At 39.4% G+C, this 20,697-nt stretch overlaps 1 protein-coding gene across 2 annotated transcripts in view; it reads left to right on the top strand.

Annotated features, from left to right (window-relative positions):
* Positions 1–20,697, top strand: part of clstn2b (calsyntenin 2b) — a 210,467-nt gene that overhangs the window by 64,454 nt on the left and 125,316 nt on the right. The window contains exons 1-2 of one of the 2 annotated variants that reach the window (XM_034310713.2): positions 7,108–7,338; positions 8,358–8,480. In XM_034310713.2, coding sequence (XP_034166604.2) covers positions 7,332–7,338; positions 8,358–8,480 — 130 coding nt within the window. In that variant the 5' untranslated portion in view covers positions 7,108–7,331. Of the gene's footprint in view, positions 1–7,107; positions 7,339–8,357; positions 8,481–20,697 lie in introns of those variants that run through there. The other variant, XM_034310712.2, reaches the window with a different exon arrangement.

The raw sequence follows: 20,697 nt of genomic DNA, 5'->3' as shown, positions 1-20,697 counted from the left end.
ATTGCACTGGATCTCTTAAAGAATCAAACAAATTACTGTAGAAGGCAGTAAACCTTAAAAAAAAACATCATAATCTTTGTCAAGTATGAAGAAGTTCCTGTGGCGGATCATGATGTCGGTCTTTTTGAGGTTCACTGCCTGAGATCGTTTTGACAGGAGCTCTCTGTTGGGTCCAGTTGTTACTGTAGCTTGTGTGCACTGAGCGACAGCAGGAATTTCATTTCTCTGTCCAGTATAGTGAATGTGAGTGTGTGTCTAGCTTTTGCCCTTATTGTTCCTCCCACAACGTTCCCGCACATTTCTGGTCAGCGCTTTTTATATTGCTGTCAACTCTTTAACAGCTATGAGCTTGCACTGGATTTTGCCTCCCGCTTATATCACTTTGATAAAATGAAGAGTTTAGAATTACTAATCAGAGCTAACCAGATAAGGGGAAAGAAATAGACAGAACATGCTAATTGTTAAGAATCAGACATAGCTGGCAAAGAATCAGAGAAAGCAGCTGAGGATTAAAACTCAACCCTAACTGAATAACAGTTAAAAATCAGATATAACCTAGCTGAGGTGTAAGAATCAGACATAAACAGCTACGGAGTAAAAAGCAGATAGAACTGACAACAGGGTAAGATTCAGACATAACTGCCTAAGGGTTAAGAATCAGACATATCCAGCTAAAGGTAAAGAAACAGACATAACCAGGTAAAGGATAAGAGAAAGACATAACCAGCTGAAGGTTAAGAATCAGACAGAACTGGCAAAGGGTTACAAATCACATAACAGACTAAGGGGTAAGAATCAGACAGAACTAAGGGGTATGAAACAGATATAACCAGCTGAGGGGTAAGAATGAGACATAACTGGCTGGGGTTTAAGAATTAGACAAAACTCACAAAGAGGTAAGAATCAGACAGAACTGACAAAGGAGTTAAGATCAGACAGAACTGACGAAAGGGATTAGGATCAGACAGAACTGACAAAGGGGTTAGGATCAGACAGAACTGACTAAGGGGTTAGGATCAGACAGAACTGGCAAAGGGAGAAGAACCAGACAGAACTGGTAAAGGGGTAAGAATCTGACATAACCAATTGAAGGATAAGAATGAGACATAACCAGCTGAGGGGCAAGAATCAGTCATAACTGACTAATGGGTAAGAATCAGACATAACCAGCTGAAGGATAAGAATCTGATATAACCAGCTGAGGGGTAAGAATGACATATAACTGGCTGAGGGGTGAGAATCAGAAATTCATGGCTAAGGTTTACAAATCAGACAGAAGAACCAGTTATAGAAGAAGTATCTGCCAGACCCAGCTGAGGGTAGTGGTGAGTCAGTGGTTAACTACTGATTGAAAGGTCGTGAGTTCAAATCCCAGGATCTCCAAGCTGCCACTGTTGGTTCCTTGAGCAAGACCCTTAACCTTCAACTGCTCAGTTTTATCCTGTGCCAGCTGTAAGCTGCTTTGGGCAAAAGCATAAGCCAAATAAGATAAATGTAAATGGAGTTAAAACCAGACTTAAATGGCTACGAATCAGACAGCACTGGATAAGAGGTGCAGAACTGCAGTACTTCCTGCACTGAACCCAGGCAGTGAACCTGAAAAAAGCCAACATAATGAGCTTCCTCCAGAATCAGACAGATTTTGGAGTTAGTCTTTTTCAGGTTCACTGGCTATGTTCAGTTCTTACAGTATCTCTCGGGCAGATCTGTTCACTTCTCTGCCCTGTAGCATGAACATGAGTGTGTCTAGTGTTCCTCCATGTGAACAACAAAGAAAGAGAATGTAAATGCTATAGAGATGTGTGTTATATTCTTTCTGAAGTGTACGCTCATGTGTATGCGCCTGCGTCACATTACATTTATTAAATCCATTCTTGTAGTCTTCGAGTGTGTGTGTGTGTATGTGTGTGTGTGTGTGTGTGTGTCGTGTTGTGAGAGCCTGAGTAAAACCAAAATGACACCTTTCATCTATAATCAGAGCAGAGAGAGAAGTACAGAAAGAGAGAGAAAGAGGGAACGAGGGTGAATGTAGAAAGAAAGATAGAAAGAAAGAAAAAACAAACAGATGGAAAGCAACTGATAGAAAGTGAATAAGGGATAGAAATGATGAGAGAACGAAGGCCATCATAGAGAGAGTGTAAGAAAAAAATATAAACTGAGAAATGGTTTATATTACCGTGAGGACGTTGTGATGGGAGAGTGATGCAGAAAGAAAGAGGAATAGATAAATGATTCCATGAGAGATGATGAGAGGAAGAGAGGAAATGAGAAAGAGAAAAACAAAATTACAGCAGACTGCCATGCAGAGATTTAGAAAGGTAGAGCTATAGGCTGAGAGAGAGGATGGATGGATGGATGGATGGATGGATGGATAGATAGATAGATAGATTATAATAATTGCTGATAAAGATAAACTGCCGTCTGTGGGTCTCGTATAAAATGTCCAGAAGAGAGAGGCCTGAGAGCATCATTAGGGACTAATTATAGTCCTCAGTGGTGCGTGTGTGTGTGTGTGTGTGTGTGAGAGAGAGAGAGAGAGAGAGAGAGAGAGACTGTTTAATGAGATAATGGACCCAATGTGTAGATTTAATTCAGTGCCTCTGGTAGCACAATAGATGGAATAAATATTTTCCCTTTTCCAGTTGGTTTTCATCTATGTATTGTGTGTGTGTGTGTGTGTGTGTGCGCGTGTGTGTCCTCGCTTGTAGTGGCAGATATAGGATAAGATACTTGTTGAGGTCATTTTTCATCTTCTAACTACACAAAACAGCAGCAGTGTCAGGATGAGTGATGTTAAGCCATGTTCTTGGTTCTCCCTGATCTCCTAGTTTCCCAGCTTCCCTAGTTTCGTTTTTTCTTTGTTGTTTTTTATGGACATAGATACTGATGTTAGTGTCTAATATCAATCCACATGTGGCAGAGAGTAGCATGAATCTGAGAGTGGACTCAGATGGAAGCCTAATGGAAGGGATTCTTAAGGGACAAGCATATAGTAGATCAAAATAACAAACAAAACAATTAGTGACTTATTATTGAATAAATCTGAAAAATTAGCCAACATGTAAATCTAATAAGTAAGGAATAACACACAGCAGACGTGGCTGTGATATGAAAATAATACATGATGAAGTGGATTGTTTTCATATAACAGCGCAGTCTGGAGTGTGTTATTCTGCTTTTGCCACAGTGATTTGCCAACAACAACAATGTTAAATTTATTAATGAACATGTTGCACATTTTAATAGTTTATAGTTAGATTTAATGTTGTGTTCCCTCACCAGCCTCTCCTTTCTCTCTCTCTCTCTCTCTCTCTCACACACACACACACACACACACACACACACACACACACATATACACACAAACATACAGCTTGTCATTTTACTGCAAAACCAGAAAGCATAAACTCCTCTGTCATGAAGACTTTCCTGCGCTGGGAAACTTTACAAAGCACCGTGACTGCTACAAAGTACTGACACTCAGAACTCCTTCCAGAAATGTTAAATAAACATCTCCTAACAGAAAGCTTCACCTCAGCAATGATTATGTATTTCTTTGTTAAACAACAGTACATTTTTTTTAAATCAGGTTTTTATTAGTTTTACATTACGTGGAGTGTAATTCACACTTTCTGATGATTCAGATCCGAGAATTCAACCACTGTGGTATAAGTTATGGTAATATCTGTAAACTCCCTAACAGAGTCCCTGGTTTGATCCTGAGCTTGGGTTATTGTGTGTGTGTGTGGAGTGTTACCAATTCACTGGCATGTTTTTGGGAGGTGGGAGGAAACCGGAGAACCCAGAGGAAACCCATAAGGACATGAGGAGAACATGTGAAATGCACACAGACAGTAACCCAAGCCACATCTAATAATAATAATAATAATAATAATAATAATAATAATAATAGACTTGGAAGGAAAGAGCTGAAAGTGTTACTGCACTGATGTTTTATTTGGGTCCTAAAAGCTGCAAGGGCAGCTGATTTGTGGAAAAGCTTCAATAAAAGGTCCTTGTTTTTCATCCGGTCACCTCTGATTCTCCACTGATACAGAGCTCTAGCAGACTGCTCAGGCTTCTGAGGAGTGCTAATGATTCCGTGCGAGAAACACTTCCACAACTTGTTGGTAGCTGCAGTATAAAACTAAAAAAGCAACCATCGGACAGCAGCACCATTTCATTTTTATGCCTAACTGTTCCTTTTACCTCAATATCCTGTTAGCACTTTTAGGTTTTTGAATGAAAACTCTACTTTGTTTTGTCTAAAATGCACTTCGTGAGGACTAGCCAAATGTAGAGATGATTCAATAAGGTCATCGTTGCCAAGCACTTCTATCATTGTGCTTACGATAAAGCTCAAAAGTTTCACACACACGCGCACACACACTCACTACTGTAGCACTGTTCTACTTTCTATTTAGTCAGTACTGCAAGAGTGTCAAGAACCTTACAGGACCTGTGTGTGTGTGTGTGTGAGTGTGAGTCTCGGTGTCCTCATTTCCGCTTGTCTCATGTCCCTCGGGCAGTGTTAGAAGAGCCTGAGCAGTGTGTGAGTTGACCTTATCAAAGTTTAATTCGCTCCAGACTTCATTTTAATTACAAATGCGTTTATACCATCTTTAGTCCTCTCTCTCTCCCTGTCTCAGTATATCTCTCTCTCTCACGCTCTCTCTCTTCCTGTCCTTCTCTCTTTTACTTTCTTTTTTACTTTGGCACTTTCTCTCTCTCCTCTCTCCTCCCTCTCTCTCTCTCTGAACAATGAACACTGTGGACATAATTACAGTTCTGACATGAATGTTTGCAAAGCATTGTGGTGGTGATTGCTCTGTGTGTGTGTGTGTGTGTGTGTGTGCATGTGTGTGTGTTTAGGCTAGATGGAGTGTAGATTATATATAAACCAGCATGATGTGTCGAGAAAATATTAAAATCAAGACTGAAAATTCAATGCCTCATGGACCAACCCTTTATTTTTCCATGCTCTCACCACAGGTGTGTGTATGTCTGTGGTGTGTGTGGTGTGTGTGTGTGTGTGTGTGTTCTCAGCAACTTCAAAGAAATGAAGTGGGGCAGATATTCTCCAAAGAAATCATACTGTAATGTCATTGCAGTGGGAGTGGAGAAGTATATCAGGGATGGATGTGTGTGTGTTCATAATGGCAGGAAAATGTGACAGTTGTGAGAGCATTTGTCTGGTCCCCAGGATTGCTTTCTTTTTTTTTTTTTTTTACTAAAAAATACCCCAGAAGAGCGAAAGATATTGAGGTCAATATGTTAGGTTTACTGGTAGGTGTAGGCATGGCACATTATTTAGCTACAGTAACACAAGTCGATTGAAATAACCCACACAGAGAGAAATACATACACATGAGTTTGTGTGTGTGTGTGTGTGTGTGTTTGTATGTGTGTGTGTGAGAGAGAGAGAGAGAGAGAGAGTGACAGGGGGTGTGTAAGTGAATGAGGAATGGGATAGGTGAATGAAAAAGGAAAGCAGGTGGAATTTTACATGAAAACTGCTGCTGAATTTTTGAGATGGTGTGTTGTGTGCAATCAATACAACTGAACATTATAGTTATTGCACATGGAATATCTCTAGTTTTTTTCTCTTTTGTATACCAACCCTCTCTAATGCAATATTGGCGTGAATATCATTACTGGGGAAAAAAAAACAGTGCAGGTAAAGAGAGAACACAAGCACACAAGCCCATACAGAAAAACAAAACAAAGCAAGTGGACTAATATATAAAGAAATACGATGCATACGATGACAGACTCACCTTATGTTCATCTGCAGCTGCCAGCTTATTTCACTAGAGAAGAGCTCTGTTATGTCCTGAAATGTCTTCTTTCGGAAGATCTTCTGCCAGTGTTTAGTTCTGCCAATAACTCTGCTCAGGGGGATTGCTGGCACAGAGAGAAAACGTGACCTCTGTATTGGTTAGGGTGAGTCCAGGGGCTGCAGTATGTTCTCAAGATATTTTCACTTGCTAAGATATCATTTTCTGCAGTGTAATCTGCAGCTTAATGGCATGGTTAAACATTAAAATGTAACTGTTGTCACTAATCAGTCATGTTAGTTGTTATCAAGGTGTACTAATTGTGTAAAACTGTGGATTATGTTCCTGACCACTAGTGCAGCTCCAAGTACATTGTCTGACTGATGCTAATACACTATATGGCCAAAAAGTTGGAAGCACATAATTGTATAGAATGTCTTTGTTTGATTAAGATTTCTCTTCACTGGAATTAAGGGGCCCAAACCTGTTCTAGCATGACAATGCCCCTGTGCACAAAGCGAGGTCCATGAAGGCATGGTTTGACAAGGTTGGAGTGGAAGTGTCCTGCACAGAGCCCTGACCTCAACCCCACTGAACACCTTTGGGATGAAGTAGAATGCTGAATGCACCCCAGACCTCCTCACCCAACATCAGTGTCTGACCTCACTAATGCTCTTGTAGCTGAATGATCACAAATCCCCACAACCACGCTCCAAAATCTAGTAGAAAGCCTTCCCAGAAGAGCGGAGGTTATTATAACAGCAAAGGGAGATTAAATCTAGCATTAAATGTTCAAAAAGCACATATGGGTCTGATGCTCCGTAGTCCACAAACCGTTGGCCATATTTTGTAGCTAGAAACAACCCTGCCTACAAGGGGCACCTATATGTAGGTTTTGCCAAAAGAGGTATAACGCAATGCCACTATATGTATCTGTATCTATATAGTGCTCCAAATCTTCATATATTTATATGTATATGGTTTTATGCCTGAAGTGGGCGTGGTCAAAACCAAAAGGGTTTTATTTTCTCTCTCTTTTTTTAAATTGAGGTATGTGCAAGACTGTTTTTTAATCCTGCTTGTACATTTATTACTTTTGTTTGTACTCACCCATGACATATTCTAACAAATTTGGTTGGTACTAGTTCTCAAAATATAAACAAATTCCTAGCCTAATTTAAACCACTGCAACCCTGTAACGTGGGGTTTGGGTTTTGTTGTGTTTCTTGTTCATTGTTCTCATGTCTTTTATTTTGGAGTTTAGTCATGGTTCCTGTCTAGTCATGTGTTCCTTGCCCCTCCTGTGATCTTTGTGTCATGTTCTGATTGGTTCCTTGGTTTCATGTGTCTTGTTCTGATTGGTTGGTGAAGTCATGTGTCCTTGATTGATTGATATATATAGCCCTCATGTAGCCATTGTCTCTGCTCATGTATTGATGTTGTAACCTGCTGTCTGTTCAAGTCGAGTCTGTTCAAGTCGAGTCTGTTCAAGTCGAGTCTGTTCAAGTCGAGTCTGTTCAAGTCGAGTCTGTTCAAGTCGAGTCTGTTCAAGTCATGGCAGGTCTTTATTTGTATTTTTGGTTTTCACTTTGTTAAATAAAAGCTGCACTTGGGTTCTTCACTACGCTCGCCTCAGTGGACTAATGTTACAAACCCTGACCACACAGTTCCTAAGGGTGAATGAATGAACACTGTAAATGTTTTGCTGTACATCGATTGTTCACATTGATGAATGTAATCTTTCTTTGTCATGTGAGCTTCATATCTGACCCCTTCTCCACTCCTCAGCAAAGTAAAAACCTCCCACTTGCATAACTGTTTTCTTATGCCCTGCAGGGTCCCTTCTAAAAGCAAAGGAATAGTGCACCTGCTATTCTTACCTGTATCTGTATATGTTCAATCCAAATAATATAACTGTTTTGGTTATGTCCTTAGTACAATTGGCAATTGAGCAAATGGTAAATGTGAAAAGAGTGGAAATCAAGATTTCAGTATTCTGAGCATTTATAATGTCAGAAGCTTTCCCTCATTCCACTTTTCCAAACTTGATCAAATGGGGCTCGTGGTGCAACTGGCTTAAGTGTCCCTATTTTATCAGATCACAAGTTCAAATCCCAGCAATGCAACAGGAGTTCAACAGAGCAGAATTCTCCTGTTTTCTGTGTGGACAGGACAGCATCTCTATCCACTGTATTCTTCTTTGGTGTTGCATGAGCGGCAGTTTATAAAGATGTGGTGGATGGCTTCACTTTTCTCAAAGCAAGCACTTGTTAGGCTTCACCCTCCCAGGTGGGGAGCTGGCATGCGATACAGGAGACACAGATAGCAGGTGGAAAATGGCTATGACTAAACTGAAGGATAAAAATGATGAAATAGACCAAAAGAATCAATTGAAAGCCTCAATAAATCATGCAGCAAAGCTTAACTTTTTTTTTTTTTTTTTTTTTTACTTTTTTTTTGGTGAAAGCTCTGGATAATGAGGGTGTGTAGGCTGTAAATGTGATCAGTAGTGGTGATTTGGTAAAAAGCCAATCTGACTGAATAACTCTTTCTCTCTCTTTCTCTCTCACTCTCTCCCAGTGAACAAACACAAGCCATGGATTGAGACGTCATATCGTGGTGTAATCACTGAGAACACAGACGTGGTTCTGCTTGACCCCCCTCTGGTGGCACTGGACAAGGATGCACCTGTCCCATATGCAGGTGAGACTGTGTGTGTGTGTGTGTGTGTGTGTGTGTGTGTGTGTGTGTGTGTGTGTGTGTGTGAGAGGCAGAGGTGAAGTCAGGATGACCGCTTGGAGTGACTTCTAGTGTCATATCAATTTCTGCTGTCAGTGGAAGGCATCACGCACAAGAAACACACACTTTCCCTGAGGCACCCGTATAAGGGAACTTCTCAGGTGGGGTCTTTTCAATGCTCAGGTTCACTTCCTGTTTCTTGATATGAATCCACCTCGCAGTGTCCAACTGCCTCACTGTACCCACACAGACTGAGCAATCAGCCAAAAAAACCTCAAGATTGCTGCCATGCCTGTCTGACTGTGTGTGTGCTTTTATCCTGCTTTTCCTGGGAAAAACTCATGGAATTTTTTTTTAAATACGCATTTATTATCTGCTGCCAGTCCCTTATAATGTGTGCTTAGCATCATCAAAACTAAACTGCACATTCTTGCCTTCTCAGTGCTCTCCATTTAGTGGTCCAATCCATTAATCCAAGCCAAGTTATTGTGCTTTTTATTGCGTTTCCTGGTGGCACAGTTGGCACTGCTTTCTGACCTTAAATATTCACAGTATTAGAAATTTAGCTTTTGGCAATGTGAGTAAGCTTAAAAGAAAGTGGTGAACCACTCTGATTAGAACTACAGTTCTTCATTTGCCAAATGCTGTTATCTAAAAATGCAAGTGACACAGAATCCAATTCAAGCAGAGGTAAAGCACATAATCAACAGATTCTGTGTACATTGCGCCCCATGGCCCCAGCTGTTCACTTTAGATGTTATAGCATAACAGTAGTTTTATTACAATTCCCAATCTATCTTCTTGTCCTAGTGATAATCACTATAAACAGTACAGATGGAAATGGGCCACCAAACACCCCGTAGCTATGTGTGCTTATTGATTCAGATTCACAAACACCAGTCAGGTCTAAGTCTTATGCTGCATTCGTGATGGCTTAAGTGGTAATTTGCAAGTTGTAATGACATCATTTCCCAGGACGTTCAATGTGTGAAGGGGGGGGGGGCCATGGATGCCTTCACAAAAGCCGGTCTTTAGTTTGCTCTGTTGGAGATGAAAAGCTTCTTTAACCACACTTCTACAGTTACAGGCCTGAGTGGCTACTGGTACTATTCTGCTATAATGAACTTCAAACATTCATGCAACAGTTTAGAATGAAACTGCAGTACAACAACTGTGGACAATAGCATGTAGCATTAGCAACAAGCTACCCAGCAGACAATAGCGAGTAGCATTGGAAATAAGCTAGGCGTATAACGTTAGTGATAACGAATCCAAACACAGTAAAGTACCATTTGGATGCCTGCTGTTGGAGAACGTCTGTAATGACTACGAACAGTTCCCATGGGATAAGCAACCTCTTCATAATACAGACACTGAGGTGTCTTTATGATGTATGCATGACTGTCTCACTACAATTCCAGACATACTATATATGTACCTTATTTTAACATGAATTGATTTTGTCCTTTATTGTAAGCATTTGTTTTAGGCAGAGTGGCCACATACACTGTACTTGATCATTAGTAGTTCAGATGCCCATAGAATGTCAGTAATCTATACCAGTGCTAGGAACTCAATAACTTATCTAAACTGCCTGTAGCATTGTTTCTCTGACAAGTCCTTTTAAATGATTGTGAATTCATTATTATGGGTGATTTGAATTGGGATTGGCTTTATTTTGCATCTGATTACTTTAAAGAATTGTGTGGGGTGGTTTTTTTTTTTAAATCTTATGCAATTTATTGATACTCCTACTAGGCTCAACCCAAAAGATCTAAATAAATCCACATTACTGGATATTATTCTTACAAATGCGGCCCATAAATATACCTTGACTGCAGTAATTTTCAATGATAGTGATCATTCTGCTATTGCCTGTGAAAGAAATTTAAAATTACCCAAGCGCAAACCTCTATGTTTTTAAAGGGTACTTTAAAACATTTGAAGAACAAGCATTTATACATGATTGGTATAATATTGATGTTGGCAGAGTTAGTCTAATCCATGATGTGGAGTGTGCATGGGTATATTTTGTATAATTCTTTTATGTCGATTTGTAATAAGCATGCCCCTATAAAGAAATGGTTTACAGTTGAATTATCCAAACTGATTAGGGAAAGGAATGCTTCTTGGGCCAAAGCTAGATCCACTAATTCTCCTGTAGACTGGACTGCCTTTAGAGCTCTGATAAATAAATGTCAAATTAGGAAATCTAAGTCAGAATCTATTTCAGATAATTTAACCAATCCTAGTAATATTGGAAACGGGTTAATTGTCATGTTCTAAATCTACTTTAGGCCTCCCAGAGCGCATTTTGGTTGATTCATCGGAAATTAAGAATAAATACCATATAATTGGGCATTTTAACGAGCATTTATATCAGCGGGGTGTCTTTCTAATACTTATGTTTCAGGGTCGAGGAGCTATAATTATAACCTCATCTCTACGTCATCAGCTAACAATTTATTTATGGACCCTGTTGTATTTAAACCCATCTCTAGTGTGGAGATCTGTAAAGCTTTAAAGGCTATTGATCCAAAACAGTCGCCTGGACCCAACAATTTGGATCCTTATCTTCTGAAGCTTTCAGCTGATTTTATTGCTGAGCCTATTGTGCATGTTAGTTTTTGTCTGGAGACTAAAATTATCCCTAAAATTTAGAAAGCAGCATATGTTCTCACTATTGAAGGGTGAGGACCATTTGGTTTTAAATAATTATTGCCCATTATCCAAAGTTTCTACTCTCACCAAGATTTTCAAATCTCAAGTAAATTTTCAGTTGAAACAAATTTTGGCTGATAATAACATCCTAAGGGAAATACAGTCTGGTTTTAGAGTAGGTCATGGTACTATATCTGCAGCTTTGTTGGTAAGAAATGATACCATCAATCTCTCGGATACCAAACAGCATTGTGTGCCCCTGTTTGTTGATTTGTCCAAGGCATTCGATTCTCTTGATCATGAGATGCTGTTAGACTTTGTGATATTGGGATGGGTGTCAGGGCTGCAAGAACTACCTTGCAGATAGAACCCAGTGTGTATATAGAGATCGATATAAGTTGTTTTGGAAATCTCTAAGGGAGTCCCCCAAGGTTCAATTCTAGCCACTGTTTTACTTTCTATTTTTATAAATCACATTGCAATGGGTATGTCTACAGAGAAAGCACATCTTTATGCTGATGATACTATGATTTAGTCAGTTGCCTCTTCTCTGAGTCAGGCTGCTGATGAGCTCCAGATTGCTTTTGAGAAGCTGCGAGTTTCATTATATGGGCTTAAGTTGGTACTTAATACTAAGAACTAAACTTATGGTCTTTTCTACAGCTTACTCCAAGATCTCAGATATTGTAGGTATTCATACTGTAGGAATCAATTGAAAGTATCATCTTAGAAGTACTTGGGTATTTGGTTGGATGATAGGCTTTCTTTTAAAGTGCATATTGGACATTTAATGAAGAAAGGTTGGGAATGAAGGTTAGGTTGGGATTTTACTATTGTAATAGGGCATGTTTTAATTTAGCAGTTAGGAAAATGCTTGTTCTGGCTACATTTTTAAGAGCGCTTGATTATGGAGATATTATTTATATACATGCTGCTCCTCTATACTTCGCTGTCTAGACTCTGTGTATCATAGCTCTTTGTTTTATAACCAATTCTGTGTCTAGTACGCATCATTGTGTTCTTCATGATTTGGTCTCTTGGCCTTCATTAAATTTAAGGAGATAGCAGCATTGGTATATATATATATATATTTTTTTTGCAAAGCTATATGGAGAAAACTCCCTTCTTATTTGTGTGATCTTCTATTACCTACAAGCAGCAGTTATGATTCTTGCTCTTCTAGGTGGTTGCTCTATAGGGTACCCAGTATTTGTTCAGAACTCAGAAGAAAGGCTTTTGTTTATTTTGCGCCCTAGTCATGGAATAATCTTCAGAACATATTACAGCTGAATCACTGTTACAATAGGAGAGTTTAAAGCTCTGATAAAAAAAAAAAAATTGTGTAACTGAAGAGTGTAATTGCTATTCATTAACTGGATTTTGTATTATGTCTTTTGTATTTTTTTTTTTCTCCTGTTTTTTAGGTTTGTTTTTGTGTGTTTGATGTTCAAGCTTGTTAATCTGTAATGGGGTGCCTTTTTAGCCAGGTATCCCTCAAAAGAGATTTAATCTAAAGGGTCTTCTGATTAAATAAAGGTTAAATAAAAATAAATTGCTGCCTATATATTATTGCCTATATTTTCTTGCTTATTTGGTGACAGATGATAGTCCAGGAAGTGCTCTTTTTCTGCCTTTGTACTTGAGAAAAAGTGCAAATTCTTTTACCAACATATCAATTCAAGAGATATAACAAGATGTATCGTATATATTACCTGGGGTTATTTCTACTGGTCATTTTATAGAAAGTAAAATACAGCAAAATCTTCTCACACATGCACACACAACCTGTACAAAATTATTGACATGATGGTTTTGGGCCTGACTAAATCCCAGAGATACAGAACTCCAGCATTGATGACATTTACCTCACCTTTTCATGTAAAACTAGTCCAACAAGGGTAGGCTTAAATACAAAGAACAAGCAAAAAAGTACAAAGTTAACCTAGACATTGTCTGCAAAGGGAGGATTTAGACTCTATTCCTCCCTAGTGGGAGGAATAGAGTCCCAGAGCTAGTCAAGATGAGAGGGAAGCTCATTTCACAACTGAGAAGCTTTACATGCATATGCTCAGATATACTTAGACCTCAGCTAATGTCATGCCAGGCACACTAAAGCAGGTATATAGTTTTGAATCAAGGTATATAGTGTAGTGCAGAGCCCTTTTAAAGCCTGTAATGTGAGCACATAAATCGACCCATGATTTGGCTACTGAGCTCTTTGATTTAGTATGTAGGAAGAACAAGAGTGGACCAAGAACTGACCCCTGGGGACCATCTTTAGGGAGGTTTTAAAGTGACATGTTGAGAAATATGAGGACAGAGTTTTCTCTTGTTTTTTGTAGAGCTTTTTGTAGTGTCTGTAAGGAGGACAGCTCCTGTGGAATGCCCAGCCTTGTATCCAGACAAGGTTGGCTGGCATCGAGGAGGTCATTTAGTTTAAAATGGAAAGATGTAAAAATGGCATATTCTAGGGGATTTGGACAGTAAAAAAAAAAAAAAAAAAGGGGGTACAGGTCTGTACATAGTAGAATTAGTGCAGTTAAGGGACAGCTTCCCAAGTAAAGGTGTGTCTTAAGCAAACTTGACGATAGTCAGATAACTTGATACTGAAGCGTTGATCATAGCAGTTACTTAAAGTGCAGACTCACTGGAGATAGTTGCAGCAGAAAAAGATGAGTAGACAAGCAGTGCAGTACTTAGCAAGATCTGTTGGCAAGTTAGATTTTTATCCACTTTTTTTCTCCCCCACACTTGAATGAGTTGTTCTTTTAGACCAAGGAATGTGCCAAGGGCTGCAAGATACTGGTCTAGCTGACTTGTAGGTGAGAGGGCAGAGTGAGTCCAGAGATCTGGAGAGAGCTGTGCAGAGGGTAGATGTAGCAGTGTTGGCAGGCAATTCTAAAAAAAGAAGTCTTTGTTGGTAGGAATGAGCATACAGTTTAAAAAAAAAAAAAAAAAATTAAAAATTAAGGAACTGGGTTTTAAAGTATCTTCTGAAGCCAACTGTGGTCATGGCAGATGAGGGATTGGTGTTAAAGACCAGAGGAAAATTAAAGGACACAAATAAATGGCCCAATACATGAAGTGGAGTTGCTGGGATGCTGTTCTTTGTGAAGATCACATCAAAGATGTTGCCATCAGTAAGTCAGGTTGAAGGATCTGAGATGGTGGATGCAGTCAGTTTGGAGACTGAAGTCTCCAAGCAGTACCAGAGGAGTACCCTCCTCTGGAAAGAAAGAGCAAAGATCAAAAATTCTTGTCATTCAAAAGGTTGCCAAGAGGACCTGGCAGAGAATGGACCCCAATGATATGAAGTTTACAAGGTTTAGAGATAACAGAATGGCATCAAACAAAGATGTGAAATTCAGGAAAAGAGGAGAAAAGAACAAAGGAGCAAAGAAAGGAAAAAGGAGGACTCTGTAGAGAGTGCAACAGGTGTAGATGTGTTCTCTGGGTTGATCAAAGTCTCTGTGAGTGCCAAGACATGAAGGGATAAGCCAGCAGCCTAGGCAGTGTTGAAGTCAGCTTTGAGAATAGCTTAATGGCACTACCAGATGTCTCAAACAACTTAGAGCTCCACAGCAGCAGACCTAGAATGGGTGGAGTAACTGGTTGACATCACATCTGCATATAGAGCACCATCTGGAAGGAGGAGAAGTGAGGACAGAAATGCAGCAGAAGCACATAGCTAACAGATGTAAAAAATAAATAGTCAGAATAGGTTAAAGAACAGGCAAATCACAAAAATGCTGTGCCATCCTTCCTTATTGTCCTTTCCCTGCTGTAAGATCATGGTTTGTCTGACCACCTATCAGATGCCAAAACACAGGCCAAGCTGGTAGACTATCTTTACCAGCAGTAATTACTGGCAGAGAGGAAATTAATGCTACATAATATACAAATTATTTTTAATAATAAAATATGAATAAGACAATTAGAAAACTTTTTTTATTGATCAATTAAGTAGTAAGGGAACTAACATGCTGGCAAAGGTAGTCTACCTGCTCGCCCAGCTTAATGTTTTGGCATCTGGTAGCTGATCTGAACAATCTAGATTTTTCAGCTGGGTTCTCGGTGGATTCTTGTAGGTCAACTCCCTTGTCTCATGCAAGCAGCTCTTCATGCAGAGAAGCTAAGGTAATTCAGTTGTTCATTTCTTCATCTTCACTAACTTGTTAATTAAATTCACCCTGGATGGGAATCTCAGTCACACACATTCCCACTTTCCCACACTCATTAACTAAGACAGGGGTGTCCAATTTTTTTTCAAAGGGGGCCAGATTAGACCTCATCAAAATACCAGAGGACCAGTCATATATACTATATCAGATATACTTATACTTTATTTGTCCCAGTGATAGAAATTTGTTTTGAGTATACATGTGCAGCTGCGTAACAAGACAAACACTTTGACAATATTCATACAGTCATATCATCCATATTAGAGTTCAACAGTTCCGGGGCCAAAGGGACAAAAGAGTTGTTGTAGCAGATGTATCTAAACCTTGGAATGCAGAAACGTCAACCAGATGGGAGTAATTCAAATTCTGGATAAAGCCCATGATATGGGTCCAGAGTCATTTTCCTTGCCAGTTTGAGAACAGTTTTACTGTATATGGAATGAAGAGAAGGGTGGTCACTCACACCAACCATCTTCACTGCTGTGTGCACCAGACTGTACAGCTGAAACTTGAGGGTAACTGTCAGATTACCGAACCAAGCAGATATGCCAAACAGAAAAATGGATTCAGTGAAGGCATAATAAAACATTAGCATAACCCTCTGGGCCACTCCAAAAAGCCTAGGCCTACAGAGGAAGTACATTTTTTTGCTGTACCTTTCGATACAGGTTATCAACATGCACATCCCACAATAGGCTATTATCAATAAGTAGGCCTAGGTACTTGTATGAAGCAACCTGGCTCATTGTCAGTTGACTTGTCATCAAAAAACATTTCCTCTGTTTTCTTGACATTAACTACAATACTGTATTCTTTACACCATGTGACAAAGTTGGCAATCTTTGTAGTATAATGTTGAATGTTCTTATCTGTATGCAGAAGGCCAAGAATGGCAGTATCATCTGAAAATTTTGAAAACAATATTTCCAGGATGGTGACTCCTGTATTCAATAGTGTACAATGTGAATAACAGTCATGAACTTACACACTCTTGAGGAGTGCCAGTGTTAATGGACCTGGACTCGGAAAGTGTCTGATTAGCCCTAACCTGTTGAGGCCTACCGGTAAGAAAGGAGTGGAACTGCCTGATACTGTATGGGTTGACAGACATACTATTGAGTTTGGAGAGTATGAGGTGTGGCTTCAAGGTATTAAACACAGAGTTCAGATCAAGGAAGAACAGCCGGGCATAAGCTTTAGGATCCTTTAGATGTTTTACAATGCCATGCACCACAATAAGAATGGCATCATCAGTGTTCCTGTTGTTTTGGTAGGCAAACGGATAGAGATCGAGGTAGTCCTTTACTTCTTCCTTAAGCTTCCACACTATCATACTCTCTAGACACTTCATCACAATGCAAGTTAAGGCAAGTGGGTGACAGTTATGCTCTTTGCGATTGGGCTTTTTGGGAACCGGTAGGATAATGGAACTTTTCCATATGTCTGGAACAGTATGTGAATCAATGGACCTTTGAAAAATGTCCACCCATGCAGGGGCTAATTCCTCTGCAAAGGTCTGCAGAGCAAAGGCAGAAAGACCATATGGCCCATTTGCCTTTTTGGAGTCAAGATGTTTGCTCAATTTTGTTAAGATTTTCAATCTTATTTGTGGCCTAGATATAGAATCAATTATTATAGCATCCAGTGCGTCAGTCCTACCATAAAAATCATTGAGCTCATTAGCCATGGTCTTCTCATTTATTGCATACAGAGTTATCCTTTTGGGTGTTTTATTAGTTATGCACTTTACTTTAGACCACAGCTTTTTTGGATTGTTACTCAATGAATCACTTTCAATTGATTCTTTAGATTGTTTGTGGCATTCTCTTATTTTATTGTCCAATTCTTTCTGAGCCAATTTTGTAAGTACAGGGTCCTTTTGATTAAAAGTAAAATGCTTCCACTTCACACTCTCTTTAACCTCCTTAGTGATATAAGGCTTGTTGCTTGGAAAATGTTTAACCTGTTTGACTGGTATCACAGAGTCCTTGCAGAACTTGACATATGCAGACCTGATTTCATTGTGCCTATTAATGTCTGGATCATACAGTATATCCCATTCAGTGCAAAGAAAACAGCCTTTCAGTGTCTCCGTGTTCTCTGAAGAGCAAAGTTTTACCAGCATAATTTCAGGCTTACTTGACTTCAGCAGAGTGTGGTATACAGGAATAAGCTTCACTGTGTTGTGATCAGAGTTTGCTAGGGATGGATTTGCTTTTGCAGTGTATGAATTGGATATGTTCCCATAGCACTTGTCCAAAATATTGGTGTTCCTAGTGTTGCATTTGACATTGTTGGAACCCAGGGAGGAATCTTTCAACGTGACAGTGGTTCATAACTCCTAACAGAGGAGCATTAGTGGTATGTTGGAGCTGCTGTTGCATGCACTCAGACACCATTCCATCCAGTGGCACATAGACAGCACAGATGACAGCATGATCTGTCCAGATCTCTGTTGGTGCGCATAAGCGTAAAACCGTCCACCTTGACGTACACATCGGGGACATCAGGCTAAAGCCACGTCTCCACTACCACTGTGATGCACGCCTCCTGGTATTTGTAAGAGGGCATTTAGTTAATCCGAAGTTTGTCCATTTTATTCCTTAATGAATGGGCATTGAACAGGATCATTGGAGGTAGGGGTGGGTGGTTGCCTCTCCTCCTCAGTTGCCATCGCAAGCCTCCCCGTTTACCTCTGTGCCAAATTCTGCCTCTGTCTCACAGGGGAACGAATATCCACTGTTGCGTTTGCCTCGGCAGCTCGTTTGATAGATAGGACAGGTCAGCGGATGTTTCAAAACATGTGCCAGTGAAGTGCAATGTCATAAGCGCTTCCCTGGTGTACGAGATGGTGTCTGGTTCATGCCCATGAGTGGTCATTTTTGTTTGGCTCGTAGTGAGAAAAAACAAGACAATTTCCACACAAAGGGCAAGTGTAAATGCCACCATCTTCCAAATGAAGTAGTTGCGGTTTAATGAGAAGGTAAAAAACACACTTTGTGGATTACACACAGTTGCCCTGGTCATCTGCAGAGCAGTGTCCCCTGTCATAAATAATGGAGTTAAAATAGAATAACGAATATGAGCTCAAAGTGCAGACCTTCAGCTTTGAGGGTATTTAGGACATCCAAATCGGTTGAACAGTGTAGGAACCACAGCACTTTTATATGTGGACCCCCCTATTTCAGGCACCAATAGTAATTGGACAAACTAACATAATTGGAAATTAAATTGTCATTTTTTTAATACTCGGTTACAAATCCACTTTAGTTAAGGACACTTTCAAGATTTCATGAAAGATTTTCCATACTTTCTAGGTTTCCAGCTCTTTTGAAATCATCCCTTCTCACTGTTAATTTTGTGCTTTTTGTCTGTAGCTAAATATCATTCTAGAGATTAATTAATTTGCAGATGTAGTCAGAGGAAAAATGGCTCTTGCATGTTAGCTGGTCTGCTGCCACAGTCAGGTGAAAGGAAATTTGCAGATGGTTGGCTAGCGGGCCACCTATCATACATTCTAAGAGAGAAGCCATGGGCTAACATCTGTCCACGGGCTGCATTTGGCCCTGAAGCCAGACTATGGACACCCCAGAACTAAGGTAACTTTCTCAAAAAAAAAAAAATAAAAATTTCACAACTAATTACCTAAGTAATTAGCTTAATTAACCACCAGCTGAGACAGTTGGGAGAATGCTTGCTAATGAGCAGTTAAAAGGTGCAAGGAACACTCCACCCCTGCAACTAGGCAGTTTTAGAAAGAAACTACAATTAGCTACTAGTTTTGAAAGGAAGCCTACAGCAAAGACTGCTACCTTTGCCTATTAAAATAATGGAAATAAATTACTAAAAAAGTATAAGTGCAAACAACAAATGGCAGATTTTGGTCAGTGTGGAGTGAAAATTCTTGAGTAAGACCTTGACTGAAATTTTACACTCATATAATAGTGAATAAAATTGTTTACTAGGCTATAAGATGCAAGTCCCATCCATTCCTCATAATTTTCTCTTCTTTGCAGCTAAGGACAGACTGAATGTGTGTAACCGTGTGAAAAACTGCCTTGTGGTGATGGTTCTTTTTTAAGCAGCACTTTATCAAAAGAAAAATGAAACATCTGACTATAGTTAACTGTGTGTTGGTGGTAAGAGGGAGAAAATTTTGTGAGAGGCTCAATAGCTGCAGTCATTTTTTTGTGCATTGCGCTTTTGAACATTAGATTTTTTTTTTCTTTTATTTACAAAAGTGCATTCTTAGGCAAAAAGAACTCAAGAGGTTTTAAATAATTAGCTTCCTAAAAGGTTTCTAAATTGATTCCTTTCCGATAAATCACTTTATACTAAGACAATTGAGGAACCCATAAGGGCTCTAGAGTTAACCTTTTTTTTTTTTTTTTTTTTTTTTTTTTTTTTTAAATAAAGAATATGGCTAACACCCGCAGAGACACACATTACAAAGATGAGGCTAGATGTAAATGTAAAATGACATTTCTGCAGTTAATGGCTCATATACATCAAATGTGACACAACAAATGAGACAAATTAATGTCGTCTTAAGGAAAAAGAAACATGTAAGATTATTTTTGAAACCTTCTGGCATGATGAAAAAAGGCCTGAAGCTTAAACTTTAAGGTATAAATATCTAATAGCTTGTAGGCTACAGAAATGGCAGGGTGTGCCATTGTATTGCGCTTCAGACTGACATGAGTTAAAAATGATAGTCAGGAGTCCCTTGAAGCCTTCATTTCACAGAGTCATACTTATAGTCCAATTATCACGAATTCCTCTTCTCAGTGTGTGGCACATTTCTCAGTGCAGTGACTACTGCTGGTGCTTATTCATTTTACTGTGTTTTTGTTTGTTTTGTGCCTTGTTTTAGTTCTAATTGTCTCTGCCACTGTCCTGTCATGGGTCTGCTACCTAATGTGTGCACCTATTCCGAATTTAGCTCTTAATTATTTTGTCTATTTATACCCTGTTGTGTCTTTGCTTACTTTCCTTGCAATGTCTTAGTATGAATTTCTGCATTGTCTTAAGCTGAGCCTTAGTTTCCTGTGTTCCCTGTGCTTTGCTCCTTGTCGTACGTCCTGGTTTTGACCCTCTCACTTGTTTTCCTATTTCACGATTACCCTGGTTTACTGTTGTCTGCCTATGTTTTGACCTCTGCCATGGACACTGACTGTGATTCTTGGATTAGCCCAAATAAAACCCTTTCAGTTGTTGCACTTGCATCCTCACTCTAACTGCATGATGCATCAATGAGGTTCAGTTGGTGTAAGTGGCTACCTGACTCCAGTCTCCAGTAATAGAACTGAAGAACTCCTGCACAAAATGTGTAGCAGTAC

The sequence above is a fragment of the Pangasianodon hypophthalmus genome, chromosome 14 (genome assembly GCF_027358585.1).
Source record: "Pangasianodon hypophthalmus isolate fPanHyp1 chromosome 14, fPanHyp1.pri, whole genome shotgun sequence".
In the NCBI taxonomy this organism is placed as follows: Eukaryota; Metazoa; Chordata; class Actinopteri; order Siluriformes; family Pangasiidae; genus Pangasianodon; species Pangasianodon hypophthalmus.
The sequence above is the reverse complement of the archived record's forward strand: the minus strand, read 5'-3'. Positions and strand labels throughout refer to the sequence as shown.